The sequence below is a fragment of the Apis mellifera genome, linkage group LG1 (genome assembly GCF_003254395.2).
Source record: "Apis mellifera strain DH4 linkage group LG1, Amel_HAv3.1, whole genome shotgun sequence".
Taxonomy (NCBI): Eukaryota; Metazoa; Arthropoda; class Insecta; order Hymenoptera; family Apidae; genus Apis; species Apis mellifera.
In genome coordinates this window covers 20,608,723-20,635,422 of record NC_037638.1, presented here as the reverse complement: position 1 = coordinate 20,635,422, position 26,700 = coordinate 20,608,723, and the positions used below count along the sequence as shown (strand labels likewise).

General features: G+C 18.1%; 5 protein-coding genes and 2 long non-coding RNA genes across 9 annotated transcripts; 4 read left to right on the top strand and 3 right to left on the bottom strand.

Moving 5' to 3' along the window:
- The first annotated feature begins 295 nt into the window (after positions 1–295).
- LOC102656360 lies at positions 296–5,753 on the top strand. Its single transcript, XM_026446305.1, has 10 exons — positions 296–357; positions 430–1,842; positions 1,926–2,284; positions 2,401–2,745; positions 2,832–3,102; positions 3,542–3,957; positions 4,029–4,259; positions 4,544–5,019; positions 5,093–5,204; positions 5,594–5,753. The coding sequence occupies exons 1-10, from the start codon at positions 342–344 to the stop codon at positions 5,747–5,749; spliced, it is 3,795 nt and encodes a 1,264-aa protein (XP_026302090.1). The 5' UTR covers positions 296–341; the 3' UTR covers positions 5,750–5,753.
- Positions 5,754–6,554: 801 nt separating this feature from the next.
- Positions 6,555–7,780, top strand: LOC113219410. The gene is made up of 3 exons (XR_003306543.1): positions 6,555–6,940; positions 7,529–7,627; positions 7,705–7,780. It is a non-coding gene; the product is annotated as an uncharacterized LOC113219410 (long non-coding RNA).
- Positions 7,781–7,902: 122 nt separating this feature from the next.
- On the bottom strand, positions 7,903–8,672 carry Uqcr11 (ubiquinol-cytochrome c reductase, complex III subunit XI). Its single transcript, NM_001190814.1, has 3 exons — positions 8,544–8,672; positions 8,397–8,473; positions 7,903–8,156 (listed from the first exon to the last, which is right to left on the bottom strand). Exons 2-3 carry the CDS (start codon positions 8,435–8,437, stop codon positions 8,042–8,044), a joined length of 156 nt encoding a protein of 51 aa, NP_001177743.1. The 5' UTR covers positions 8,438–8,473; positions 8,544–8,672; the 3' UTR covers positions 7,903–8,041.
- A 955-nt stretch (positions 8,673–9,627) lies between these two features.
- On the top strand, positions 9,628–20,481 carry LOC726766 (endoribonuclease Dicer). Of its 2 annotated transcripts, XM_016917734.2 has the most exons (26): positions 9,628–9,695; positions 9,797–9,957; positions 10,054–10,231; positions 10,894–11,133; positions 12,138–12,414; positions 13,090–13,166; positions 13,239–13,342; positions 13,496–13,634; positions 13,723–13,853; positions 13,968–14,208; positions 14,289–14,546; positions 14,673–14,948; positions 15,026–15,202; positions 15,273–15,477; positions 15,683–16,001; positions 16,061–16,407; positions 16,500–16,648; positions 16,794–16,901; positions 16,995–17,294; positions 18,576–18,791; positions 18,861–19,061; positions 19,230–19,311; positions 19,397–19,617; positions 19,729–19,900; positions 19,988–20,063; positions 20,151–20,310. In XM_016917734.2, exons 2-26 carry the CDS (start codon positions 9,800–9,802, stop codon positions 20,308–20,310), a joined length of 4,812 nt encoding a protein of 1,603 aa, XP_016773223.2. In that variant the 5' UTR covers positions 9,628–9,695; positions 9,797–9,799. The 2 variants fall into 2 exon arrangements, with proteins under 2 accessions (XP_016773223.2, XP_026302064.1); XM_026446279.1 differs by lacking the exon at positions 9,628–9,695 and having other exon boundaries at positions 9,800–9,957; positions 20,151–20,481.
- On the bottom strand, positions 18,886–22,406 carry LOC412412 (microfibrillar-associated protein 1). Of its 2 annotated transcripts, none has more exons than XM_026446298.1 (6): positions 22,388–22,406; positions 22,128–22,246; positions 21,269–21,945; positions 21,022–21,191; positions 20,509–20,949; positions 18,886–19,005 (listed from the first exon to the last, which is right to left on the bottom strand). In XM_026446298.1, exons 2-5 carry the CDS (start codon positions 22,222–22,224, stop codon positions 20,514–20,516), a joined length of 1,380 nt encoding a protein of 459 aa, XP_026302083.1. In that variant the 5' UTR covers positions 22,225–22,246; positions 22,388–22,406; the 3' UTR covers positions 18,886–19,005; positions 20,509–20,513. The 2 variants fall into 2 exon arrangements, with proteins under 2 accessions (XP_026302083.1, XP_026302081.1); XM_026446296.1 differs by lacking the exon at positions 22,388–22,406 and adding an exon at positions 22,339–22,367.
- A 1,491-nt stretch (positions 22,407–23,897) lies between these two features.
- On the top strand, positions 23,898–25,662 carry LOC725976 (46 kDa FK506-binding nuclear protein). The gene is made up of 4 exons (XM_016917875.2): positions 23,898–24,099; positions 24,299–24,388; positions 24,515–25,397; positions 25,485–25,662. Exons 1-4 carry the CDS (start codon positions 24,090–24,092, stop codon positions 25,564–25,566), a joined length of 1,065 nt encoding a protein of 354 aa, XP_016773364.2. The 5' UTR covers positions 23,898–24,089; the 3' UTR covers positions 25,567–25,662.
- A 61-nt stretch (positions 25,663–25,723) lies between these two features.
- On the bottom strand, positions 25,724–26,544 carry LOC107966054. Its single transcript, XR_001706449.2, has 2 exons — positions 26,252–26,544; positions 25,724–26,135 (listed from the first exon to the last, which is right to left on the bottom strand). It is a non-coding gene; the product is annotated as an uncharacterized LOC107966054 (long non-coding RNA).
- Between the last annotated feature and the right edge of the window lie 156 nt (positions 26,545–26,700).

Below are 26,700 nucleotides of genomic sequence, written 5' to 3'. Positions count from 1 at the left end.
TTTTAAAAAAATAAAATTAGAACATTTTTTTTTATAAATTCTTGATAAAGTATATTTTATTCATAAATTAGAAAAAGGAGATAAATAAAGAAATTTAGCTTATTGACGCTATTTCATAGATATACTGGAAGCTGTGTTTATAATAACACGGAATATGCAAACTGATATGGAGAGTAATATTATACAAAAAAAGATAGAAAATAGTAAATTCTGCTAATAAAAATAAAATTACAACATTTATATTTTAATTGTACAAATAATGTATTAAAATATCTTATTGAAAAATTATTGAAATATATTGAAAACTGAATATATTATTGTGAGATATAAAAATATTTGAAATGTCTTTATCAGTAGGTAAGTTAACACGTGAATGAAAATATAACCTTTAAATATTTGCTATTATAAATATATTTTTTTATTTAATAGAATTATTAAAACGTTTAAACACAAATGAAGAACCTTTACCCAAACGTTTAAAATTAGCAGAAAATGCGTTTTGTGCTATTGACATACCAATAATACATAAAAATGACCATATTCTACAGTGGCTTTGTAGTATACATCCTATGGATCAGAAAATTTGGAATTCATTAAAAAATTGTTTGAAAACTAAATATTTGAATATTAAGACAAATATAATAAAAATATTAATAAAAACAGTAATTGAAACATTTCAGAAAGATATAAAATATGTATATAAAGATATTTTTGAATGCTGTAGTTTATTAACTTCTAATAATGGGATTCAACAATATTTTATTAGTAAACCAGAAGATTTAGGATTTTTAATAAAGTCCTTATTAGAATGTGTAAATAATATTTTTAAAAATGCTTTTAATATTAAAAAACCTTCGATAGATGGTATAAAAATTTCATTAATTAACAAAAGTAATGAACTAATATTAACAGCATATAATACAATAATTAATGTTATAGAAAATTTAATACAAATTTATAAATCTGCTTTTACTAAGAAAGATATTTTAAAGGTTATATTTATAAATGATATTTTATATCCTTTGTGTATTATAATTGATCACACCTGTACTGATAATAGTAATAGATTAGGTGCAATAACACATAAATGTATTCAGCAACTAATATTTGAAAGAAAATATATTCCAAGTGAAGAATTTCTAATAAATGAAAATATAATAAAAAATATATCTATTTTGATACAAAATGCAAAAATAAAAGATTTGCAGAGCAATTTAATGATATTTAATTTTTTCTTTCGTGTAGCAATTAGTACATTCAAATCAAATACTATTATATTAGATGTAATATTAAGAAAATTAATTGAATGTTCTGGAATATATAGAAAAAAGATTTTAAGTACTCTTTTAAAATGTTTAAATGATGTAACATTTAATTTTAATAATAAAGTAAATGATGTCACATTGTTTAGTTATTGTCAAAATATAATTGATGATATTTTAGAAAGCAAAACTATGAATAATACAGATTATGATCTCTTAATGCAATTTTGTCATTTTAATCCTCTTTTAATTGAGAAGAGAATTCAAAATATATTTAAAAAAATATTTGTAGAAAAATCAAAACTAAAATATAAAGATTTAATGATTTCTATTTTGGATGCTTCTATACATCTAAAACAGGAAGAAAAATTAATTTCAGCAATATTAATAGTTTTAAAAGATAATTCAAATCACGTATCAATTATGGAAAATGACATGTTTTTTTCAAATGAATTCAAACAAAATTTAATAAAAGCAATAAATAATATAACAAATTCACAAAGTATAAGTATATTAAAAACATTGACATATCATTTAAAAACAGATTTCTTGCAAATACTTCAATCTAATAACAAGAATGGTAAGAATAATAATTATAAATAATAATGGAATTATTATTGATTTTTATATATTATTTATATATATTTTAATATTTTATTATAGGTGAAAATATTTTATTATTTCGAGCAATAGTTGAATTATTTATTACATTTTTAAATGGTATATGTATTTTTGAATATAATGAAACATTTATTTCATATCAAAAATTTTTAATTGCTTTCAATGATCTAAAAAATGTGCTATCACTATTGATCATTGAAATATTGCAATTAAATTGTGATGAAAAAATTATAATACTATTAACTGCAATATATTCATGGAATGAAACACAAAGAATGTTAAATTATTATATATCAAATACTACTTCAGAAAATTTAGTATTATCAATATCAGAATGTCAGTGGCAACAATTGATAAAAAAAGTTAAAGAATTTGGAAATGAGAAATGTAAGAATAGTATGGTATGTTATTAAAATTTTTTTATTTTTTTATAAAAATAATTTATAAAAATTTAGTTTTCTTTTTTTATTTTATTAAAATCATATAGAAATTATATTTACATATATTTTGATTTCAGAATAAGCTTATTTTACAACGAATTAAAATGTCTCAAAATATATCTTTTGTGATGTTTAATGATTTAATAGGTGGTTTAGAATATTGTTGGCACTTCATATTAAAATTTGATACAGAAATAATACCATTTTTAAATAATGAACAAATGTTAAAAGTCATACATTTATTATTAGCAGATATGACTTCTAATATGGATAATTTTAATAAATGGGTAAAGATATTACATAAAAATAATTTACAAGAAAATAAAAGATTGATAATATTTATATTAACTTGTGTTTTTACACAAATTGGATATTTAATAACAGAAAGTACAACAAAATCTATTAGTAAATGTTTTAATGCAGTATGTATAATAAATTTATATATAAATATTTAATCAATATTTAAATATTATATATAAAATTAAATAATCTTTATTTATCTATTCAGGAATGTCTACTTGATGCTGAAATTATCGAATGTGAAAGAATAAATAATATATTAATATCTATAAAAGAGGAATTGCTAGTAAATAAATGGGTACAAATACAAAATATATTTTTATGTAAAATTCAAATATATTTAGAAGTATTACTTCATTTACCAATAATGTTCCTGAGTACTAATTTAAAATTGATCATATTTATGTTCTTATTTACACTTCGAATGGAATGTAATGAAAATAATGAAATAGTTCTTTTGTGTAATACTATGTTTTCAGGTATCTTTTATATTTATATACAGAATACTAATATATTCGTGAAATATCTTTAGAAAGTCTATTTTAGAAATCAAAACAAATATAAAACCTAAATATATATAAAAATATTGATTAAAGTAAAGTTTTTATTTATGTAATTATTTATAATTTAATATATTAATTTATAATAATTAATATTTGTATTATGAAATGAGCTCTAGAACTATTTTTATTTCTATTATATCTATTTTTTTATATATTTATCTTGCTTTTGCAAAATTTAATTTCTTATAATTTAATAAATGAATTTCAATAGACCAATATTTTTTCATATCAACATTTGTGTTTATTTTAGTTTAAAATTTAAAGTATTCCACGAATATATTCACATTTTGTATATTATAGTTATATAGATATTTAATCAAAGATTATTAATATATAAAATTTTTTTTATTTTTAGATCTCTTAGAAAGATCTAGCATTGATATATTTCAATATATAGAACCTTCTTTATTATTACCATTTCTGTCACAAAATAGAATATTTAAAAAACCATTGGAATTATTTCTTAAAAATTGTTCATATAAAAATGTGAAAAAGTATATAAAATCTTCAATTAGTTCCAATAAAAATATGTTTTTTTTATTAGAATCTATGGAAAGTATTAAGCCAAAATTAAATATTAATCAAAAAATAATAATTAAAAAAGCAGAACAGAAATTAATTAAAATTATGATAAAAACTATATATTTTGAAACAAAAAATTTGGATCATATGAAAACATTATGTCTAATATTAAAAATTAGTATTAAAAATGATAATATTGATGAAAAATTAAAAAATATAGCAGAATCAATGATTCAAGATATATTTGTGGTAAATATAATTTAATTAATAAAATTTTATATTAAAAATTACATAATATATAATGGAGTTTTTAATTACAGAATGATAAAAATAATAAAATTTCAAATGAATTATTGCAAAATGGTTTACAACTTATGATTATTATATTACGTAATAAAAAGATATTTCAAATTACAAATTACAATCAGACTATAAAAATAATATGGTATACTTTATTTAAATATCCGTTTGTAGATGTGCTTTTACCATTGTTAGAATTAAGTGAGCCAAAAGAATTTTCTGAATTTATTGAAGAATTACATAATCAATTGGTATGTTTAATATAATAATTATATATAATATTATATATATTATAATATTATATTAATTTAGTATATATTATACAATAAATATATACTAAATTAATAAAAAAATTTATGAATTATGTCACAAAAAATATATATAATTTTTTAATTTATATAAACTATTATATATTTGTATATTATATATTTTATGTATTTTGTATATTATATATTTGTTTAATAATCTAATTTCATTGTCAACAAAAATATTTAATTTATTGAAATTTATTAATAACTAATTTAATTTATTACAGGTAAAAACTCTTTTGAATACACAAGAAAAAAATTTGGAAAATATTTGTATTATATGGAATACTATCTTAAAAATAGATATGTCTAATGATCGCAATAAATTACGTTTAATAGCTATAAATAATTTAATTCAAACAATACAAACTACAAATATACCAGAAAAATTTTTACCAAGTTTATTGAAATTAATTCAAAATATTCTTGTTACAAAACATTTATATCTTCCTGGATATGTTATTGATATGAGTATAATTTTTAGTTTAAAATCATTAGAAGAAAATACAATATTAATCTGTAATGATATATTAGCATTATGCAATGTATTGCTAAAAGTAAGAATAAATCTAATTAGAGATAGAATACCTTTATTATTGATATTATATAGACAAATATTAAATATTTTTACATATAAATCCAAAGATATTATTAATAAATCTGATGAACATATATTCAAATGTCTTGCATTAGATATTGAAAAGTAAGTAAAATATTTTTTATTTAATATAAATATATATATGTATATATTTTAAATTATTATATTTTATATACAGATTTACAAAGTCTTTAACAAAATTAAAGAAAGATATGATTCGAATAAGTCCCTATATAGTAGCAGATTTATTGAAATTATTTTCAGAAAATTCAATAGCAAGTTTTGTTAAGGTAAATATTTTTAGAACATATTTTATTTAGGAACATAATATCTTATATTTGCCTACATAAACATTCAAATTTTTTTTATTTTTGATATATTAATATATTATTAATGTATATTCTTTATATTTAATTATTAGTATCAATATATTAGTATCAATATTTATAATTATTAGTATCAATATTTGTTATTTTTTTTTCCTCTATTTAATTTTAAAATTTTTTTAGCTTAAATATTTGTATAAAATAATTAATATGATATTCATATAAAAATCTTGAATTGTAAATGCTTAAGTAATCATTAAAAATATTTGTTTTTGGAACAGATATATAATTTTATATATATAACTATTATTATAATTAAATAAAAATAATCTGTATATATTATTTCATTTTAGATTTCTTTACAAAATTGTATATATCACTTAATTAGTATATGTGATCAACATGGAATTGCATTATTATCTCGAACATTATCTATTTCAATGCAAGAAATTTTTAAAATTCAATTAGATACATATAATAAATTTTATAAATTTATTGGTAAAATTTAAATAATTAATAATTTTAAATTTTAATAATTTTGTGTAATAATTTTTATAAATTTTTATAATTACTGTATTATTATATTTTACATTATTGTATAATTTAATAATAAATAATAAAAATTATTGATATTAATAAAAAATATAGTTTTTATATAATTTTTTCTCTGGAAAAAATATTATTGAATGAAGTTTTTAATACTAATATTATTTAGGAAACTTTTATTTTTCGTAATTTATATATTTACATATATTATTATATTATGTATTTATATACAAATATAAAATTTTTTAAAATTAGTTATGCAATTGATAAATTCTTATATTTATTTTATAGAGTCTTGTTAATTATTAAAAAAAAGTTGAATGCATAATAAAAATAATTTCTACATTTATTAATACATTTATGTATTTTTATATTATTTTTTTTCTTAAACATTTTCATGTAATTTAATATCATTATATTATATCAATGATATCAAATTTTTTAGATATGTATATCGGAACTTTTTGATTTTCTTTTATAAATCTTAAGTCATATTTAAATGTGTTGCAAAATATGTGAAAACGCATTTTTAATATCGGATATAAACATTTCGAATATATAATAGTTTTGATATTCAAATTGTGATTTTGAAATATTACAATGTACAAATATTATAGTGTATAACAATATGTTGAAATATCGAAATTATGATTATCATATATTTTCATAAAAAATTATAATTCAAAATATATGATATATGATGTTATTATATTATTCTATACGTTCTATATATATATATATATATATATATATATATATATATATATATATATACTATGTGATCTAACTTGTGCATGTTAAATCGCAGTTTTAATATCGAACAATTAACGGTTATTGCATATTTGAAATACAATTGGATTTTATAGTATAAATTTAGTAGTTACATTTATAATTTTTATTAGAAAGTAAAGTTATCTCATACTTATATTTTCATTAAAAATAATTAAAATTGTGAATTAAAATTTTATATTTACGTAAAATATAATTATAAGAATTATATTATAATTATTATATTTATAATGGCATTTTCTCGTATACCTCGTCGTGAAGGTTATATAGTTGCAATATTTGGTGCTATCACTGGTTATTATATTTGGAACCAGCCATTGAAACAATTTGCTGAAAAGAATTTTTCCAATACAGACTTAAATAAAGTAAGTTTTTTATATTATGAAAAAACAAATGAAATAATATTAAAAATAAATAATTAAGCTATATTTTTTTGTTTTATGTAATGATATCTAAGATTTAATTTAAATTTATATTTTATATTTCTATTTTATCAAAATAAATTAATAATCACATATCATTAACATAATTTTAAATTTATTTTTTTTTTTATGTTAAAACACAATTGACACACATATTTTAATATATATTCTAGAGACTAATAATCTATAGATTTTTAGTTTTCTGTATTTTTTCTAAATGAAATATTAATTATTAATCAAATTTATATTTGTTGAAATTAAGTTTGATTTATGTTTGACTTATACTTAAGAGTTGTTTTAATTTTATTAATTCTATTTAAATGATAAATTAATAAATTAATATTGAATTATATTTAAATATTTAAATATAATTTTTAACAAAAAATTTCTTGATATTAAAACTTATATTTTTGGAATCTATTCATTTACCATAAATATCCACATCTAAATTATTAAATTTTAAGAATGAAATACTATAAAAAAAATATTTCATTATTACCATAATAATTAAAACTATTTTTTATTTTAAAGGATATGTACCATGATCAAAAATAAATTTTTTATTTTGCATCCTATAATCAAAATAAGTTGTATAACAGTTGGTATTCTAGGTTGTTTTGCTACTTATAAGTAAGTATAATTATGTTATTTATTATTAACTAATAATAGAAACATATATAATAATTAACATTGTTTTATATATTCAGATTTTATTTCAAACAATATGTTGATTTTGTTGCAAAAAAGCAAGCTGAAGAAGAAGCAAATATATTATATGAAAAACTTAGAGAAAAAGAAGCAAAACTATCAAAAATAAAATATAATTAAATCTATTATAAAAAGTTTGTAGATAATATTTGTAATAATAGTTGTATTTTAATGTATGTATTTAATAAATAATATATTCAATAATTATATATTATACTTTATTATGATTACATTATTATGATTATTATTATTATTATTACTATTAATTTATATGTTGGCTTTAATTTCTATGATCATTTGCTAATATATTTTATTAAAGAATATATTAAAATAATATTAATCCTTAAATTTGTTTCCATAAAAGGGTATATATCCAGCTATTACTTTCCAATCTGTGACAAAAACCATTGCTAAACCAGCCGCTCCTGTATAAACCATTAAAGATGGAATCCTAATTCATAAAAAATCATATTTATTATAATTTACAAAATATATGATGATTTATAAAAACAAACTTAATACAGTATAATAAAATTAACAAATATATAATTGATATATATAACAAATATATAAATTATATTATATAACTATTAAATTTAACCTAATAAATAGATATTTAAAATTTTAGAAATAAATTTTAATTGATATATTAAGTAAAATAAAATTATTGAAGAATAAATTAAATATTTACCATTTTGTAGCGATTTCGAAATGTCTTTTTCCTATTTTCATTTTGTAATATCTTGATAATCAATATTATGCTTGAGACTGCAAATAATTATTATGTATAATACACGATATTACACGTTTGTAATTGTTCAAAAAAATAAATACTTACTATTTCAATAATTTTTATGAATATAATAACGTAAAATTAATTATTTCTTCCTCTTGTTATACAATATATAATGTTTAAATTATGGTTTATGATATAATAGTGAAAAAAGATTGCATGGCAGTATTTTCACTGAAAGATGTTAACTTCAGTAATTTTTAGATTATTGGTAACACTGATTACAAAAGATCAGAATTATATACCAACAAACATATATTTGTCTATTTTTTTATATATAATAAGAATAAATCCAACATTCTAATATTCCTCAATATAGATTCTTTTTTCAATATAAGTAATCAAATTATTATAATTAATTTTAAATTCCTTCAATTTTATAAAATATTTACAGCAATCTTTAATATCATAATAAATAAGAATACAACGAATCAATTATAGTTCAATATAAGAACTAGTTAACTATTCTAGTTAATAATAATAATATTATATTTCTTCTATATTTATATTAATTATTTCATTTTTATTTTTTTATGTGCAGCATAATTTTTTGAAAGAAAAATTATAAAAAATATTTTATATTTAAAATATTTAAATTTTTATTTTACATCTTATTTTATTTTAATTTTTTACAGCTATATAATAATATAACATTATTATAATTAGTAAAAAACTATATATGTATGTGAAATAAAAATAACAATACTATTGTATAGTAGTAGCATTATTTTTTTTACATCTTTTAATTGCAATAATTATAATATTTATATATTAAAATGAAAATATTAAAATAATTATGTATATTTGATTAATTTTTTTAGAAAAATAATTTAATTATATTATGTTTATATATTTATTATTATAATTAATAAAAACGGTACCAATTTTGAAATTTAAAAAAAATCAGAAAAAAAAAAGATTTATTTGTGACAACATCTAAAATGTTAATTTCTATCATTTATTCAAACACGGGATGATAACCAGATGTTAACAGTATCAGGGAGTTCCCTGATTTCTTTGAATGAATTTTTATGTAATGAAGTCACTTCTTGAATTTTTAAAAATAAAAATAAGATAAAGTGTGAAAAAAGTTATTAATATAAAAATTATATATATGTGTACATTTCAATGACATGAAATTATATTTATTATAATAATTAAATATTATTAATTTTACTTGTTAAAATTGTTATTTTGGTAAGTATCAATTATTTTAAACATATATATAATTACAATTCTTATGTATTATATTTTTTTATATAAATTTATATATATAAATATTTTTTTTTGTTCCTTAGAGTATGGAAAATAATGTGAATGAATTTATACCAAGAACTTATCAAATTGAATTATTTGAAATTGCATGTAAACAAAATGTTATTATTTATTTACCAACAGGAGCTGGAAAAACGTTTATTGCTGTAATGCTCATAAAAGAATTAAGTGCAGATATAAGAAAGTATGTTCATGAATAATATGCTAAATATGATATAACAAATTTTTAAATAATTATATTTTAATTATTAATTATTAAAATGTTCAATTTTATATTTAGATCTTATGATGAAGGTGGTAAACATACTGTATTTATAGTGAATACAGTACCTTTAGTCATGCAACAAAGTGAATATATTACAAGATTAACTGGTTTGTCTTGTGCAGCACTTAGTGGAGATATAGGAATTGATGTTTGGACAAATAAGGAATGGAATGCACAATTAAAAGAGCATAAGGTATTAAAAGTTGATTATATTGATATATAATGATCAAAAAAATTATTTGTATATATAAATATATTATTTTTCAATCAAATTTCAATCAATTTTTTTATTTAATTCTATATTTTATTCAAATTTTACATAAATTTTTTATAGTTAAATTTTTATAGTCAAATTTTTGTAGTTACATAAAAGTACTATTATATATATAATTTATATAAAATTATACAAAATGAAAAAAATTTAATTTAAAATATTTATAATACTTGTTAAAAAAAATAAAAAATTAATAATAAATATTTTTATTAAATAATAAATGTTAAAAATATTTCTTTTCTTGTAGAATCAATATTTATTATTCAATAGTTATTTATTTATTATTTAATAGAATATTTAATAAAATTTTACAAGGAAAAAATTATTTTGAATTCATTAAATATTTTTTAGATTTTTTTGTCTCAGTAAATATAAGTATCAGATCTTTTTTTTTATTATCTTATATACTTGAATTTTATTAATTAAAATATGTAAATGATATAATAAATATAATAATATATAAATATTGCTTATATTATATTTTATATTATTGTAAATATTACTAATAATTTTTGTATATAAATTAATGAAATTACATGAATTGTATATTTAATAAACTTTTTAAAAACATTATATTATAGGTTTTAGTAATGACATCACAAATTTTAATAGATGCACTCTGCCATGGATATATATTTCTGAATAGAATAAATTTAATTATTTTTGATGAATGTCATAGAGCAGTAAATGATCATCCTATGAGACAAATAATGCAATACTTTGAAAATTACTCTAAAGAGGATCAACCAAAAGTACTAGGACTTTCAGCAACATTATTAAATTCTAATGTAAAATTAGAAAAAATACATTCTGTTATTGAGGTAAATTTTATTTATATAATCATTTGTAAATTTTATTTATAAATGAATACATAATCTCTCACTTATACAGAATTTTTTTAATTATAATCAAAAGATATTTTGAATCTTTAGATTATAATTATTTATATTTATCTTTATATCTAAATATATTATATAAGATATTAATATATATACATGGAATATCTTTAGAGGATTGATTTTAGAAATCAAAATAAACATAAATTATTTTATATTTTATATTTTTTTATATTATTCTTATAGTATGATTAATATAAAATATATAAAAATATATCTAATTATATATATTAAATTTTATTAAATTTTTTAATTAGAAATTAAATGTATTAATTATATTATATATATATATTTATTTGTTTATTTATTTATTTATTTAGTTGTAAATTTTTTGTAATTTATATTAATATTTAATATTAATAGTAGTATTATAATTAAATTTAAAAATTTAAATTAATAAATAAATAAAAATATACAAAATAGTCAAATTAGATTAACAAAATGTTAATATCAAATAGCTAATTCAAAATTTATATTATGTATATTTGAAAAATGAATTTTTAATATTCGATATAATGATATTGAAAGAAAAATTGATCCAATTAAAACATGTAAACCATCTTATAGCTAAAAAAATTGAATCATAAATTCTATCATTAAAAGTTCATTATTAAAAGTTCATTATAAAAGTTATTTCAAAAAATATTTCAAATAAAATTTAATTTATTTAACCGATAATAATTTACTTTAAAAAATCAATATATTATACAATAATATAATAATACATTCATCATAAAATGAGTTATCACTTTGAAATCTTGAAAATGCCACTTAGAAAAATTTTATGATAAAATAAAATATTCTTTTTAAAACAAAATAAATGCTATTTGAAATGTTTATTTATGCTGTATAATTTGAGAGATTATTGTATCAAATAAAATATTTATATATTTTAATTAATTAAAATTAAAATTTTATTTTATATATAGTCTTTGGAAATTACATTTCATGCAAAAGTAGTTACAGCAATAACATCTGTTTATACAAATCCAAATGAAAAAATTATTGAATTTGATCAGTATATAATAGACAATGTTGGAAAACAAATAAATAATATTATTCAGGAAACAGTGAGAATTTTAAATTATGTAATTTTAAGAGATAATTTCAAATATAATGAATCAAGTGTAATTTTTAGACCAAAATCTATAAATAAAAAATTGTTATCCATATTAAATAATATCAAAGAACAATTGTCAAATACAGGTATACACACACACACACATATATATATATATATATATCTATAAATATATATATCTATAAATATATATATATATATATATATATATATAATTATATATATTAATTCATGATATACATAATTAGAATCATTATCTTAAAATTTCAACAAATATTTATAAAAAAAATATTTATAAGAAATATTTATATTATATTTATAAGAAAAATTTTTTAAGTAGTTTTTTGGAATCAACTTCAATAAAATTTGAGATGGTGATGATATGTAAAATATAATATATAAAATAAACATGAATACTATTTCAACTCATAATTACTATTTTAATTATGAAAAAAATCCATTTAAAAAAATGTTATTTGTAAAATTTATAAAATTATAGTATTATAGTAAACAAAGGATTATTTTTTAAATATTTTTTATTCTTTTTTTTTTACAATGATTTTATATATATATATATTAAATTATATTTTATACATATTAAAATGATAAAAATTTAAAAAGTATTTAATATAAAAGTTATTAGAAATATTGATATATATAATATAATAAATTATTAATAATTAATAAACAAATGACAATAGTTCTAATTATGTACTCTATTTTATATAAAATAATTTATAAAAATATATACATATATATATATATATCTTATAATTTACTAAATTTCATTTTTAATATAGGAATTTATGGTGCAAGTAAATGTTTATTACTCCATTTAATTCAATTAGAATGTTTAAAAAAGAATATAGAAGATGTGGTATGTAGTTACTGAACAGGATTATCTTTTTATTTTTTATTAATATTATATAATATAATATATTATATTTAGGAAACTATAATTATTATGGAATATATTATAACAGAAATTACTAAATGTAGAAAATTATTAGAAAATAAAATGAAAAATAATACAGAAATAGAAAAAATTTACAAGTAAGTTAATTTTATTTATTTTTTTATATTATTAATGTTATAAATTATTAATGTTTATGAATAATGTACTAACAATTATATAATTAATACATAAATTATATATATAATATATAAATTAATTTTTTAAAACAATATTATAATTTATAATTTCAGTTATTCATCTGATCAAGTGCGGACACTTTTTAAAATATTAAAAGATCATCATAATAATAAAACTAAAGACCAACAATTTTGTTGTATTATTTTTGTAAAACGACGATATACTGCAAAATTATTATATCAAATATTAAAGGTAAACAATAATTCTTTTATTTTTATATATTTATATATTAATTTAATCTTTTTTCATTATTTTATTATTTATTTATTATTTATTTCAGAATATATCTATGAATAATGAAGAATATAGATTTTTACATCCAGAATTTCTTATTGGTTTTTCAAATGATCCTTATAGAAATTGTAAAGAATCATTATGCATATCAAAATGGAATAAAGAAGCTTTACATAGGTATATTTTATAAAAAAATTTTTTTTTTAATATAATGTAAATCTTAAATATGAATATATTCATGTTATTATTTAAAAATTATTGAAATATACAATTTATTAAAATTTGTTTCAGATTCAAAAATGGTTTGTCAAATTGTATTGTCGCAACAGATATTTTGGATGAAGGTGTAAATATACCAAAATGTTCATTAATCATAAGATATGACTTGCCAATGGATGTAAGAACATATATTCAAAGTAAAGGAAGAGCACGTTATGTACATAGTCAATATATATTATTACTAGATAAAGGAAATTTACGATTTAAAAGCCGATATAATGAATTTAAAAAGATAGAACAATATTTACAAGAGGTATCATACAGTTATTTTTATTAAATATTAAAAATTTGTAAATTAATTATTGTGTTTACTAATTTTTTATTTTTTAATAGCTTTTGCTAAATAAAACTAATGAACGTAATGTTCCAACTGAAAATAAAATACAAAATGAATTATATCAACATAAAATACAACCATATATTGTCATTAGTAATGAAGGACAAAAATGTTGTATAACTGAGCAAACGGCAATTCATTTAATAAATAAATATTGCATGTCCTTAATAAAATCAAAATTTGCATGTTTATCGCCTATTTGGATTTTATATAAAATTTTAAATAATACAATAAATAATTGCATACAATATAGGGTACTATATATATATAAATTATAATTTAATAAATAATAAATAAATTATAATAAATTTTAAATTATTCTTCTGGTTATTCGTTTTTTTATTTATATAAGAATAATAATTTTATTAAATATGTTTTAGGTTTCTCTTAAATTACCAATTGCATCTCCATTAAAAATTGTCATTTTTGGTGATTTTATGCCTTCAATTAATAGTGCAAAAAGATCTGCTGCTATGAAAATGTGTATAGAATTACATAAAATTGGTGAATTAACTGATAAATTACAACCAATTACAGAAAATTTATTACTTCTAGAAAATCTAAATTATTTATTTCCAAATTGGATTGATGAAAATGATTCAGAAAAAACTATTTTATTTGGAACATATCATAAAAAACGACATCATCATTTACAAGTAAAGTACAAAAATTAATTACTTCATTGAATTAAATATAATAAATATTTCTATTAATATTAAATTTTTATTTATAGTTTCCATCAGCTTTATATAGTGCATTTCCTCTTTCACAAAATACAGTTTATCTTCATATTCTTCATGCTACACCTAAATATCCTATACCACATGATGATAATCGATATTTAGTATTTTATAATTTATTATGTAATAGTGCAGGTTTTGGTATACTTTCTGCAAAACAAATGCCACAGGTATAATTTTAGATCTCTTTTATAATTATTGTAATGATTATTTTCTACTTTTATTATTTTATTATTATAGATACCATCTTTTCCAATTTTTATGAATGTTGGTGAATTAAATGTTGATGTTAAAGTAAATCATGCAACAATGATTTTATCTGAAGAAGAAGTTAGATTCATAAAAGTTTTTCATACTTTGATATTTAGTGAAATTATACCAGTTATAAAATCATTTATGGTATTTGATAATTCTAATTTTGATAACTGTTTTTTAATTACACCAGGTAAGTAAAATTTTTATTACTTATATAAAATAAAAATTTTATATAAGTAATAAAAATGTTTATTCTCTTTCTTTTTATATAAGATCCTTGATAAAAAAAAAAAAGATTTATATTAAAAATTTTTAAATATTTTTTCCTATTTTAAGATTATATACAAATGAAAAAATACAAGTAATAAATGCTATTTTAAAATATAATTTTTTAGTCGATGAAAAATGGAATATAAACTGGAAAGTTATAAAACATTACAAATGTATTGAATATATATCACCAGTAGTTCCATTTGATTTTAAATCTACTGATTATGAACTAACATTAGTTAAACCTAACTATAGAGCTGCAGAGACATATATTGTTACCCAAGTTTGTGATGATATAACACCAAATTCATGTTTTCCAACTGATAATTTTTTATCATATGCTCATTATTATAAAGAAAAACATGGTTTAACAATAAATAATTTAAGACAACCAATGTTAGAAGTAAAAGCAATATCAAGAAAAATAAATTATATATTGCCTAGGTAATATACAAATTTTTAGATACATTTCATTCATAATTAAATTATATTTTTATATACAGACATATGCAGAATGAATCAAAGAACCGAAGATATGTAGATTTGCCTAAAAATATGAAAGAACATTTAGTTCCAGAGTTATGTATTAAAATTAATTTTCCAGCTTTGTATTGGCTCAAAGCAACAATTTTACCATCTATTTTGCACAGAATTTCACAGCTTCTAATTGCAGAAGATTTAAGATATACTATTGCTAAAGAAACTAATTTAGGATTATTATCAAATAATAAATGGGTTCCATTAATAATAACTGATGAAGAAGAAAAAGAAGAATCATTTGAAATGTCCGAAAATGTTACAGAAGATATTGATATTTTGGAATCAGAACCAGTTTTAAATGGACTAGATGGTTACATATTTTTATAGATTTATTTTTATATATTTATCGTTTTACTTTTTTGATTTACAATTTATTATTGTTGAAAATTTATTTTTTTACAGTATTAAATACAGAAATCTATCAATATCCATGGACAAAATATCAAGAACCACCAAATTTGTTCAAAAACCTTGAAGATCTTCAATTAATTCAAATTGAACATTATTGTCAATTTATAAGTGAAACACTTAATTCAAATAACAACATAATGGTAATATTTTATAATTTTTTTCACATATCTCTATTTTTGTATATTTTTTTTAAATTTATATTTTTAAAAATTTATAATATTTATTATGAATGATATTTATATGTTATATTTGTTCATAATATTTATAAAAATTATAATTTTACAGAAAAAAAATAAAACTAATTTCTTAAATAAATCATCAATACCAGTACCTCCTTTACAAATCTTGATGTTAAAAAATTCATGTGGTCCAGATCCTGTTCAAGTTATGTATGTAAGTACATTTTTAATTGTTTTTTTTTTAAATTTAATCATTTAATATAATTAATTATATTATTATATTTTATAAAAATATCAATTTCTATAGGCATTAACTACTAAATTAGGAAATGATGCATTCAATTTAGAACGTTTAGAAACTTTAGGAGATTCATATTTAAAATTTATTATATCATTATTTTTATACAATCAATTTCCAAAATATGGTGAAGGTTCTTTAACTATGATAAAAGGAAAAATAATTGGGAATCGTAATCTCTATTATTGTGGAATTAAAAAAAAAATTCCGGGACGTATGAAAGTTGATAGTTTTATACCTTTAAGCAATTTCATTGCTCCAGCTTATACAGTATTTAGGCAACTTCAAAATATATTATTAGAAGCAGAGGTTTGTATTATTTTCACATTTAAAATTAAACAAAAAATTTTTAATAAAAATATTTAAATAAATAATAATTATTTAAAAATTAGACACATTTTTCATTTTAATGATTTTTAAATTTGTTCTAAAAATCAATTTTTTTGATTACTTTTTCCTATATATATATAATCATTCTTAATTCTTAAAATAAAACAAAATTGAGTATATATCTATGTTGGTAATAATAATAAAAATAAATACAAATATATACATTAAAAAAGTGCAATATTTTATTTATACAAATAATTTATAAAAAATTTTTCATCATTTTTTAAATGAATCATTTATTTATATTTACATTTTATATTTATATTTTTTAACAAAAAATCTAAAAATATTAATTTATTTTTATGGCATAAAATTAAGTTTAAATTAATTATAAAAAATATTTTATAAAAAAATTATGATATTAATTAATAATTATTAAATTAATATTATGATATTATTGCTTAAAAATTGTTTTATTATATATAAACAATATAAATTTATTATTGAAATATTATATTCTTATTTTTTTCATTATAATCTTTAATTTTTAATAATTAATAACTTCTTAGAGGAAAAAAAATTTCTATGCAAAAATTAATAATAAAATTATAAAAAAAAAATTTGTATGAAATTAGAAAAATAATATATAGAATTCATTATAATATTTACATACAAAATATAATAAATAATTATATAATTATATAATATAATAAATAATAGATATAATTTGTTTTTATTTATTTGAAAGTATTAATGCAAAATCGCCTGTTCATATAAACTACAAAGAAAAGATGAAGATTAAGTTTTGGTTATCTATTTTATCTGAATATCGTTATATGTTTGGCAACATACAATAGTAATAATGATATATATTGCCACAAATATACATATATAAGTAAAATTTAATATAATGGTTTTTTTCTAAATATCTTAAAAATTAAGTCTGATTACTATATAATAGAAAAATATTATTCCAAACATTATAATTTTTATAAAACATTTAAAAATTATAAAAATTTTTTTATTTAAATAAAACAAAATTAAATATATGATATAGAATTATATTAATTCTTTTATTTATGGTAAGTATTTTAATATATTATTGAAAGTTTATTTTGTTTTTATTTAAATTAATTTTTATAATAGTCTTTTTATAGTATAAGTCTTTCTATAATATAAAATAATTTGTTCAATAATATAAATAATATATAATTAATTAAAATTCGCAAAATGTTAAATATATAAAATATTTTATATAAGGTATCACCAACTGTTTTATATGAAATCCAAATACCTCAACAAGAACAATTTAGTGGACTTATAAGTGAATCCACGAAAAATATAATACAACAAAAAGTATTAAATTGGGAATTAGCAGAATTACAAACTGGTATGGAGCATTATCTTGGAATACAAACTGTTTCTGATAAAGCAGTAGCTGATTGTGTGGAAGCATTGATTGGTGTATATCTTAGAGTAAGTATAAAAAAAGATTTTTTTAATATAAATATACTTTTTTTAATATAAATAACTTTTTTCTAATAGAATATGGGTATCAAAGATACTCTAACATTATTAAAATGGTTTCAAATTTTACCAAATGAAATTGACTCAAATACATTATTATTTGGTACTTCCAAAAATCCAATAATTTCTAAAGGAGATATAAATTCTTACATGCCTTGGGCTTCTGAAATAGAAACAAAACTTGGATACAAATTTAAAAATAGAGGATATTTATTACAGGTAATTTCTAGTTTTATTCTTATTTTTAATAATAAAGAAAAAATAATTTAAATATTTTTGATGGAATATTATAATGCATTTTATAAAATTACAAAATATAATTTAGTGATTTAATTTAATTAAGAAATATAAATTATAAAAAATGCTTAAAAAATTTAAATACTTTAGGCGTTTACACATCCTTCATATTCAGCAAATAATATGACTGAATGTTATCAACGATTAGAATTTCTTGGTGATGCAATACTTGGTAATAGAATATGTTATTTGAAAAATTATTTTAAATATTCATTGATAAATAAAATACTAATATATTTTACTTAATGTTATTACAGATTTTTTAATTACAAGTTATATTTATGAAAATTGCGGAAATTTAAATCCTGGTTCTTTAACAGATCTAAGATCTGCTCTTGTGAATAATATTACTTTTGCATGCTTAACAGTTCGACATGGATTACATATTGCATTATTATGTTATTCTCCAAAATTAAATGATATTATAGAGCGATTTGTGAAGTTCCAAGAAGAAAGAAATTATATTGTAAATGACGAGGTATTCTACTTTTAATAAAATAATATTAAATATATTTTGAAATATTATAAATATATATATATATATATTATTATTATTATTATTATTTATAAATATATTCTGAATTTTTAGCTTTTATGGATTTTATTAGAAGAAAATGAATGTAATATAGCTGAACATGTAGATGTTCCAAAAGTTTTAGGGGATATATTTGAGTCCATAATAGGTGCAATATACTTAGATAGTAATAAAAATCTTTTAGTTGTATGGGAAATAATATATTCCATCATGCATAAAGAAATTGGTATGTATATATAAAAATGATTTAATATTTTTAAAATATTTTACTATATATAAACATATTATATAATATGATAATATTCTTATTTAGATGAATTTAGCAAAAATATTCCAAAACAACCAATTCGTATATTATATGAAACTCAAGGTGCACATCCACAATTTCTGTAAGTATTATTAATTAATATTTTATCTTTAAATTCTTAAAATAAAACTAATCTTAAAATTAGTTAACAATTACATATTTGTTTTAGAAAAACAACTATTGTTGAAAATACAAATACTATTATGATACCTTTAAAAGTAACTATTGAAGGAAAAACAAAACTTTTTTATGGATTTGGTACAAATAAAAAACAAGCAAAATGTGCTGCGGCAAAACAAGCATTAAAAAGTTTGTTATATAAAAGATAGATAAAAATAATAAAAAATGTTAAAAGAAATAATATATATTTATAAATTATTGCATTTTTAATATTCAAAATCTGTAATAATATATACTGATAGATAATTTATTAATGTTCAATGTATATCAATGTTTAATGTATATCAAATTGTATGTATTAAATTAAATTTTATTAAAAATGTTAAAATTAAAATTGTTTGACGTACCCTGATTAATTTTCATTTTTCCGTTTTTTTAATGATGGTCGTTCAAATACTTGTTTCATTCCTGCAGCTTGATTGTTATGAAATTTTAAATTTTGTGCTGTTTCTGAAATCCATGGAGAATCAAATTGAGTTGTATCTTGATCAACTAAATGAGTATACTTAGTTCTACCACTGCGTCCAAAGTTTTTCACTTGCATAACTTTTGGTAAAATTGTTTTATCAAAATGATCCTCTAAAGTTGCACCAGAGAAATCTCGTTTAAATATATTATCATCTTTATCTAAATAAAAAGCTCCACGATGATAATATTTCTGTAAAAATTTGTACTTTCCTTTGGCTGCTTTATTTGTAATAATTTTTGGATTCAATCGCGCTTCTTGTCTTCGTTCTTCTTCCGTCATATTACGTATACGTTCAACTTCAAGTCGTTCTTTTTCAAGCCTAAAAAATATGTTTATAAAAAAATAAATATAAAAATAAATATAAAAGTTTATTACTGCTAATATAACATACTGTTCTCTTTCTTCACGATCACGTTTAATTCTTTTTAATTCTCGTAATTTCCAAGCTTCATATTCAATTTCATCATTTTCATCATCTGTACAAACATCTTCAAGTTTTCCTTCATTATCATTTGTATTTTTATTAACTTGTGCTTCTTTTCTTATTGCTTCTTCTACCATCTATATAATAAATAATATTAGAAAAAATCTATATAATAATTTTTATTAATTTATTTATACAATTACAAATTATATACTCGTAATGTTTGTCGTTTTCGTTCTTCAGCCATTTTTTTAGCTTCAATTTCTGCTTGTTTTTGTTTCATTGCTTCTTTTTCTTTTTCCATTACTGTAATTCTATCTTTTTTACGTACAAAAACTGGTTTTAATCTTGGTCCAGTTTCTTCCTCTGAATCAGTATATTCTTCATATTCTGAGCTTTCTTCTGAAGTATCACCTGATCTTTCATCTTCTTCTCCATGAATTAATTCTTCTTCATTTTCTTTTTTAGATAAAACTCTTTGTTTTAATGCTTCTCGTCTTTTTTCAATTTCAGAATCTGATAATTCTTCATCTTCTGAAGAATCTGAACTTTCTAATTTAATTCTTTCTCTAGTTCTTTCAGGTTCAACTTCAATTAATTCTGGTTCATGTATATGTCTATGTCTTTCTGCACGAATTTCAGTATTTGATTCTTTTTGTTTTTCTAAACGTGTTAATCTCCTTATGCGTGGATCATCTTCATCACATATTTTAATTTGTGAATGTGTAGGAGTATCTGCAGAAATTTCATTTTCCTCATAATTTTTATGTACACGTCTTTCCAAAAAATCTTCTTCTTCAGATTCTTCTTCCGAACTAGCAACTGGTGCATAATCAGGTCGTTTACCAGAAACATAACGATGTACTTTTACTTTTTTCATAGAAAGTTCACCTATAAATTTAAAAAATTTTAAATATCATAGTATTTACAATATTACTTTAATATAGTAAATTTTAATTAATATAGTAAATTGCAATAATCTATATAATGATAATTTTTTAATTAAGTTTATATTATTAAATTTATATTATTATATTATTAAATTTATACTATAATTATATCTAATTATTAACCTTTATCATTTTTTACAGGTACAGCACCTGCTGTACTTTGAATTCCCATAGGTGCAGGAGCTAAAGAATTATTTGTAACGAAATAATCCATCATCATTTTGTACGAAATCTTCAAAACACTATCAAAATTTTTAAAATAAAAATTCTATATAAATTATTTTATTTGCATTAAATAAATTATTATATTATATTATCAGTATATATATCGTACATATATATCGTCATATAAATATTATATTAACTAATTTTTTAAATTATACCATATGATTGAATATCATTTGACGAAATAAATCCAACTACTAGAATTAAACAAATAAAATCATAATGACAACTTCAGTTATCGACTGAAAAAATATATTAAGAATGGTATATTGGATAATATTAAAGGTATATTTTCACGATAATAAAAGTTATGATTTTCATTGTGTAACATTATAATTATGTTGCACTGTAAATCACAATAACAAATTCAATATTACGAATGCAACATCTAATTTGGTTAAAATCATGATTTCTTAGATAATATATATTTATATTCATGGTTTTAGGTAATTCTAGATTCTAATAATAAAAATTGCCTTAAAATAAAGATAAAATGATAATTTTACATGATAATGATATTATATGTTAATATAAATAATATTTATTATGTGATGTATATATTAAAAATTATAATTTCAAAAAAATTAAATTTTAATTGAAATGTTGCTAATTATTTTTTATAATTTATTTTAATTTAAAAAAAATAGCAATAAAAAAAAATTATTTATTCATAATTATTAATTCTATAAATATATAAAATAAAATAAATTTTTTCTTATAAGTTTATTCTTATTTTATTAATAAATTATTTTCTTTATAATATGCTAATTAATACATTTATAACATGTTATTAATATTTAAAAATTATTCATAAACAAATATGTAATTCATTTCTATATTCCTATTTATAATATATATTTAATGTACTATTTATTTTAAATTATATATTTCTTATAAATAATATTACATTTTTCTAATTATTTTTGTTCCAATTTAATTTGAGGATCTTTACACATCATGTCTATAAATATATATAATATATATTATATAATATATAATATTTATTTGTATATAGTATAATATCATAAAAGTCAATTTACTATCCATGAAAACATACCTTAAATGAAATACTCACATATTTATATATAATTATTAGATTTATGCAATCTTTTTTAATTATCGCGAAAAGAGAAGAAAATTCTTTTAAATTATTTTATACAATTTTTATACAATATATATAAATTAAAATATTAATTAAACAAGTATCAATTTCATTGATGCTTAATACTAAAAGCTATTAATTAATTTTTTGAAAATAAAAAATAATTTATTATGAAAATAAAAAAATAAAAAAATAATTTAGTAAAAAACATTTTTAATTATTATTAATCAGAAATATATATGATATTTTACATAATTCCAAATCAAAACAAAATAATTTAATTCAAATCAATGTCCAGAAATATTTATAAAAAAATTAGAAATAAAGTAAAATTTTGAAAGTTTCAAAAAATGGTCACTTTAATAGTAAATTTTAAATCTATATAACTTTATTGATAAAAAGTATTAATATTCAATTTTAATTGTTAAAAATAGAAAAATAATTTAAAATTTAAATTAAATTTTTATCACTGTTACTAAACATAATGTTAAATCTATAAAAAATTTAGTTCATGACATAAACTGACTTAGGTAACGGCGCTGTATGAAGTCTAAGTTGTTCATTACTTGGCGCGAGGTCATAGAAGTACCTGATATATGTAATTGGTCGTACAAACTCAGTGTGTATGTGTGTGTGTATATATATATATATATATATATATATTATATATATATGTATATTATCAATTTATTTGCATATAAAGTTTAATTATTAATATTTCATTTCTCTACTATAAAAGTTATATAATTACACACAAAATGTTTTGGGGTAAGCATAATCATTAAAGTCAAAATATCTGTGACGAAATCTAAAATTTGCCGGTATGGACTGTTTTAAAATGGCGTCGCCATGTGGTTTCAAAAAACTACTGCTGTATTGCAAACAAAAAATTTTATTAAAAATAATATATATATAGTAATAATTTATAAAATAATATAATAATAATAATTTTTTATTCTTTTTTCAGGTTTAATATTAGAACCAAATAAGCGGTATACACAGACCGTTGAAAAATCATTCCATGTATCAATGGCCTGTTTAAATCTTTCAACAGCCGGTAAAATTACGTTGTATACAAATTTTATTCATAGAAATTTAGAAAATAAATTATTTAAAATATATTAATTTAAAATATTGAATTATTTTTCTATCTCTAAATCATTTCAAATTTTATTAATTATAGATGACAATGTGGTACAAGTAATGTTATATTATGAAAATAGTAGTTATTTATTATGCAATTTAAAAAAGAGCTCAACATGGCAGGTACCACTTGATTTAAATTTTCAAGAAGGAACTACGATAGCATTCATATGTCATGGCCATGGTCAAGTTCATTTAACTGGTTATTTAATACCCGATGAGGATTTGGATTTAGATGAAATAGAAGAAGAAGATGAAGATGAGCAGGTACCACAATTACTTGACAAACAATCTAAGAGAAAAGCTACAGATTCTTTAAAAAATGAGAAAAATGTTAAACGTCTTAAACAAGAAATTGAAGCTGAATCTTCTGATGAAGATATAGAATTAGATGGAGTAAATGAAGAAAATGACTCTGATGATTCTGAAGAAGATGAAGATTCATTATTAAATGAAGAAGAAACTGAAGAAGATGAAGAAGATGAAGAAAAAAATGAACAAGATGAAGAAGAAAAAAAGGTGAAGATTCAACAAAAAGATAAAAAAAATAAACAACAGCAACAAAAAAAAAGAGAAGATAAAATAATAATAAATGGGAAAGAAATAAAACAAGAAAAAAATAAAGGAGAACAACAACAAAATGAAATGAATGTTCAGACTGATCAAAAAAAAAGAATAGTAGAAGGTGGAGTACAAATAGAAGAATTAAAAATAGGTAATGGTTCTTTTGCTAAGAATGGAAAATTTGTATCTGTATATTATGTGGGTCGTTTAAAAAATGGAAAAAAGTTTGATGCAACAACACATGGAGATGGTTTCAAATTTAGACTTGGAAAAGGTGAAGTAATTAAAGGATGGGATATTGGTATTGCAGGAATGAAAGTTGGAGGAAAACGTCGTATTACAATACCTCCAGCTATGGCGTATGTGTTATTTATTACTATTTATAAACTAAATATATTTTGTTTTAGATATATTATTATTTCTTACAAACAATATATTTGTTATAGATATGGTGCAAAAGGTTCACCACCTGTTATTCCTGGTAATAGTACATTAATGTTTGAAGTGGAACTTAGGAATGTACATTAAAACTTCTGAATTTTTATTGATATTTAAGTGTTTGTTAAGCGACATATAATGTATTTTAAACTAATAAACGTAATATCCTTTTTTATTACTTAAAAAGAGTTCAATTTTATTCAAAATACGATGTAAGATAAGTAAATAATTATATTAAAATATGAAGTAATGTATGAATTTACATATGTTTTATATTTATTGTAGATAATACACAACATATCATTGACATACATTAATAATAAACAATTTGCATGAAATAAAATATTAATTATTTAAAAAATTGTAAATTGAAATATAAAATTTAATTGATTATGCAATAAACTATTAAACAAAAATGGTTTTTATGAATTTTAAAGCTTTTTAATCAAATTTTTTATTTTCTTTTTTTGACCATGATAATGTACAAACTCCATTTTTACATTCTTTCACCAATTGTTGTTGTTCATTATTTATTAATTCTTTTTGTTTGTTTCTAAACTGCCACCATTTTATAAATAATGGTTGTATCAAAAATCTCCATATAATGAGAAATATTGGTATAGCTACACATGGTACACATACCATTTTTTATTTAAAATCTGAAATAATATAGGTTATAGATAATATTATAACTAATAAGTAATACGATAAACATTTCATTTTTTCATATAATCACTTTCACAATAATTGATATAAATAAAAGTTGAATTCATACCTTAAATCAGACAAATAAAATTTTTATTATTGACAAAACGATTAAATAACTGAAATAATGTGAAAATATAAAAAATCAATGTAACCTTTATGTTAAGTATTAAATATTTAATTTTTTAATTATATAATTTATTTTACTATTTTAAATATAAAAAAATTATTAACACTTTATTAATATTAATACTTTTATTAAGACTTCAATTTTGTATATACTGTTTTTTATAATAATAATAGATCATCAAGTTATATTTGACATTACTTATACTGTACACTCATTCGTAAAAGCATGCGCAATTATTGATTTTAATAGATAATTTAAATAATGTTTTGAGAATAAAATTTTTTTTCATTAAAATATATTTTTTTTTGATAGGTAACTATTTTCAATTATTAATTAAATATTATTAATTTAATAAAAACAGTGAATCATAAAAACGTAAATAATTATAA

Excerpts from the sequence above, each read along its gene's own strand:
- LOC726766 (XM_026446279.1), top strand. The coding sequence starts at position 9,800 with ATGGAAAATAATGTGAATGAATTTATACCAAGAACTTATCAAATTGAA. Across the intron at positions 13,343-13,495 it reads GAAATAGAAAAAATTTACAA|TTATTCATCTGATCAAGTGC; the intron begins GTAAGTTAATTT and ends TTATAATTTCAG. Across the intron at positions 15,203-15,272 it reads CTGCAAAACAAATGCCACAG|ATACCATCTTTTCCAATTTT; the intron begins GTATAATTTTAG and ends TTATTATTATAG.
- LOC725976 (XM_016917875.2), top strand. Across the intron at positions 24,389-24,514 it reads TTTAAATCTTTCAACAGCCG|ATGACAATGTGGTACAAGTA; the intron begins GTAAAATTACGT and ends TATTAATTATAG. Across the intron at positions 25,398-25,484 it reads ACAATACCTCCAGCTATGGC|ATATGGTGCAAAAGGTTCAC; the intron begins GTATGTGTTATT and ends TATTTGTTATAG.
- LOC102656360 (XM_026446305.1), top strand. Across the intron at positions 1,843-1,925 it reads TCAATCTAATAACAAGAATG|GTGAAAATATTTTATTATTT; the intron begins GTAAGAATAATA and ends ATTTTATTATAG. Across the intron at positions 5,205-5,593 it reads CAATAGCAAGTTTTGTTAAG|ATTTCTTTACAAAATTGTAT; the intron begins GTAAATATTTTT and ends ATTTCATTTTAG.
- Uqcr11 (NM_001190814.1), bottom strand. The coding sequence starts at position 8,437 with ATGAAAATAGGAAAAAGACATTTCGAAATCGCTACAAAATG. Across the intron at positions 8,157-8,396 it reads TTCGAAATCGCTACAAAATG|GATTCCATCTTTAATGGTTT; the intron begins GTAAATATTTAA and ends TTTATGAATTAG.
- LOC412412 (XM_026446296.1), bottom strand. Across the intron at positions 21,946-22,127 it reads ACCTGTAAAAAATGATAAAG|GTGAACTTTCTATGAAAAAA; the intron begins GTTAATAATTAG and ends TTAAATTTATAG. Across the intron at positions 21,192-21,268 it reads GAAAACGACAAACATTACGA|ATGGTAGAAGAAGCAATAAG; the intron begins GTATATAATTTG and ends TTTATTATATAG.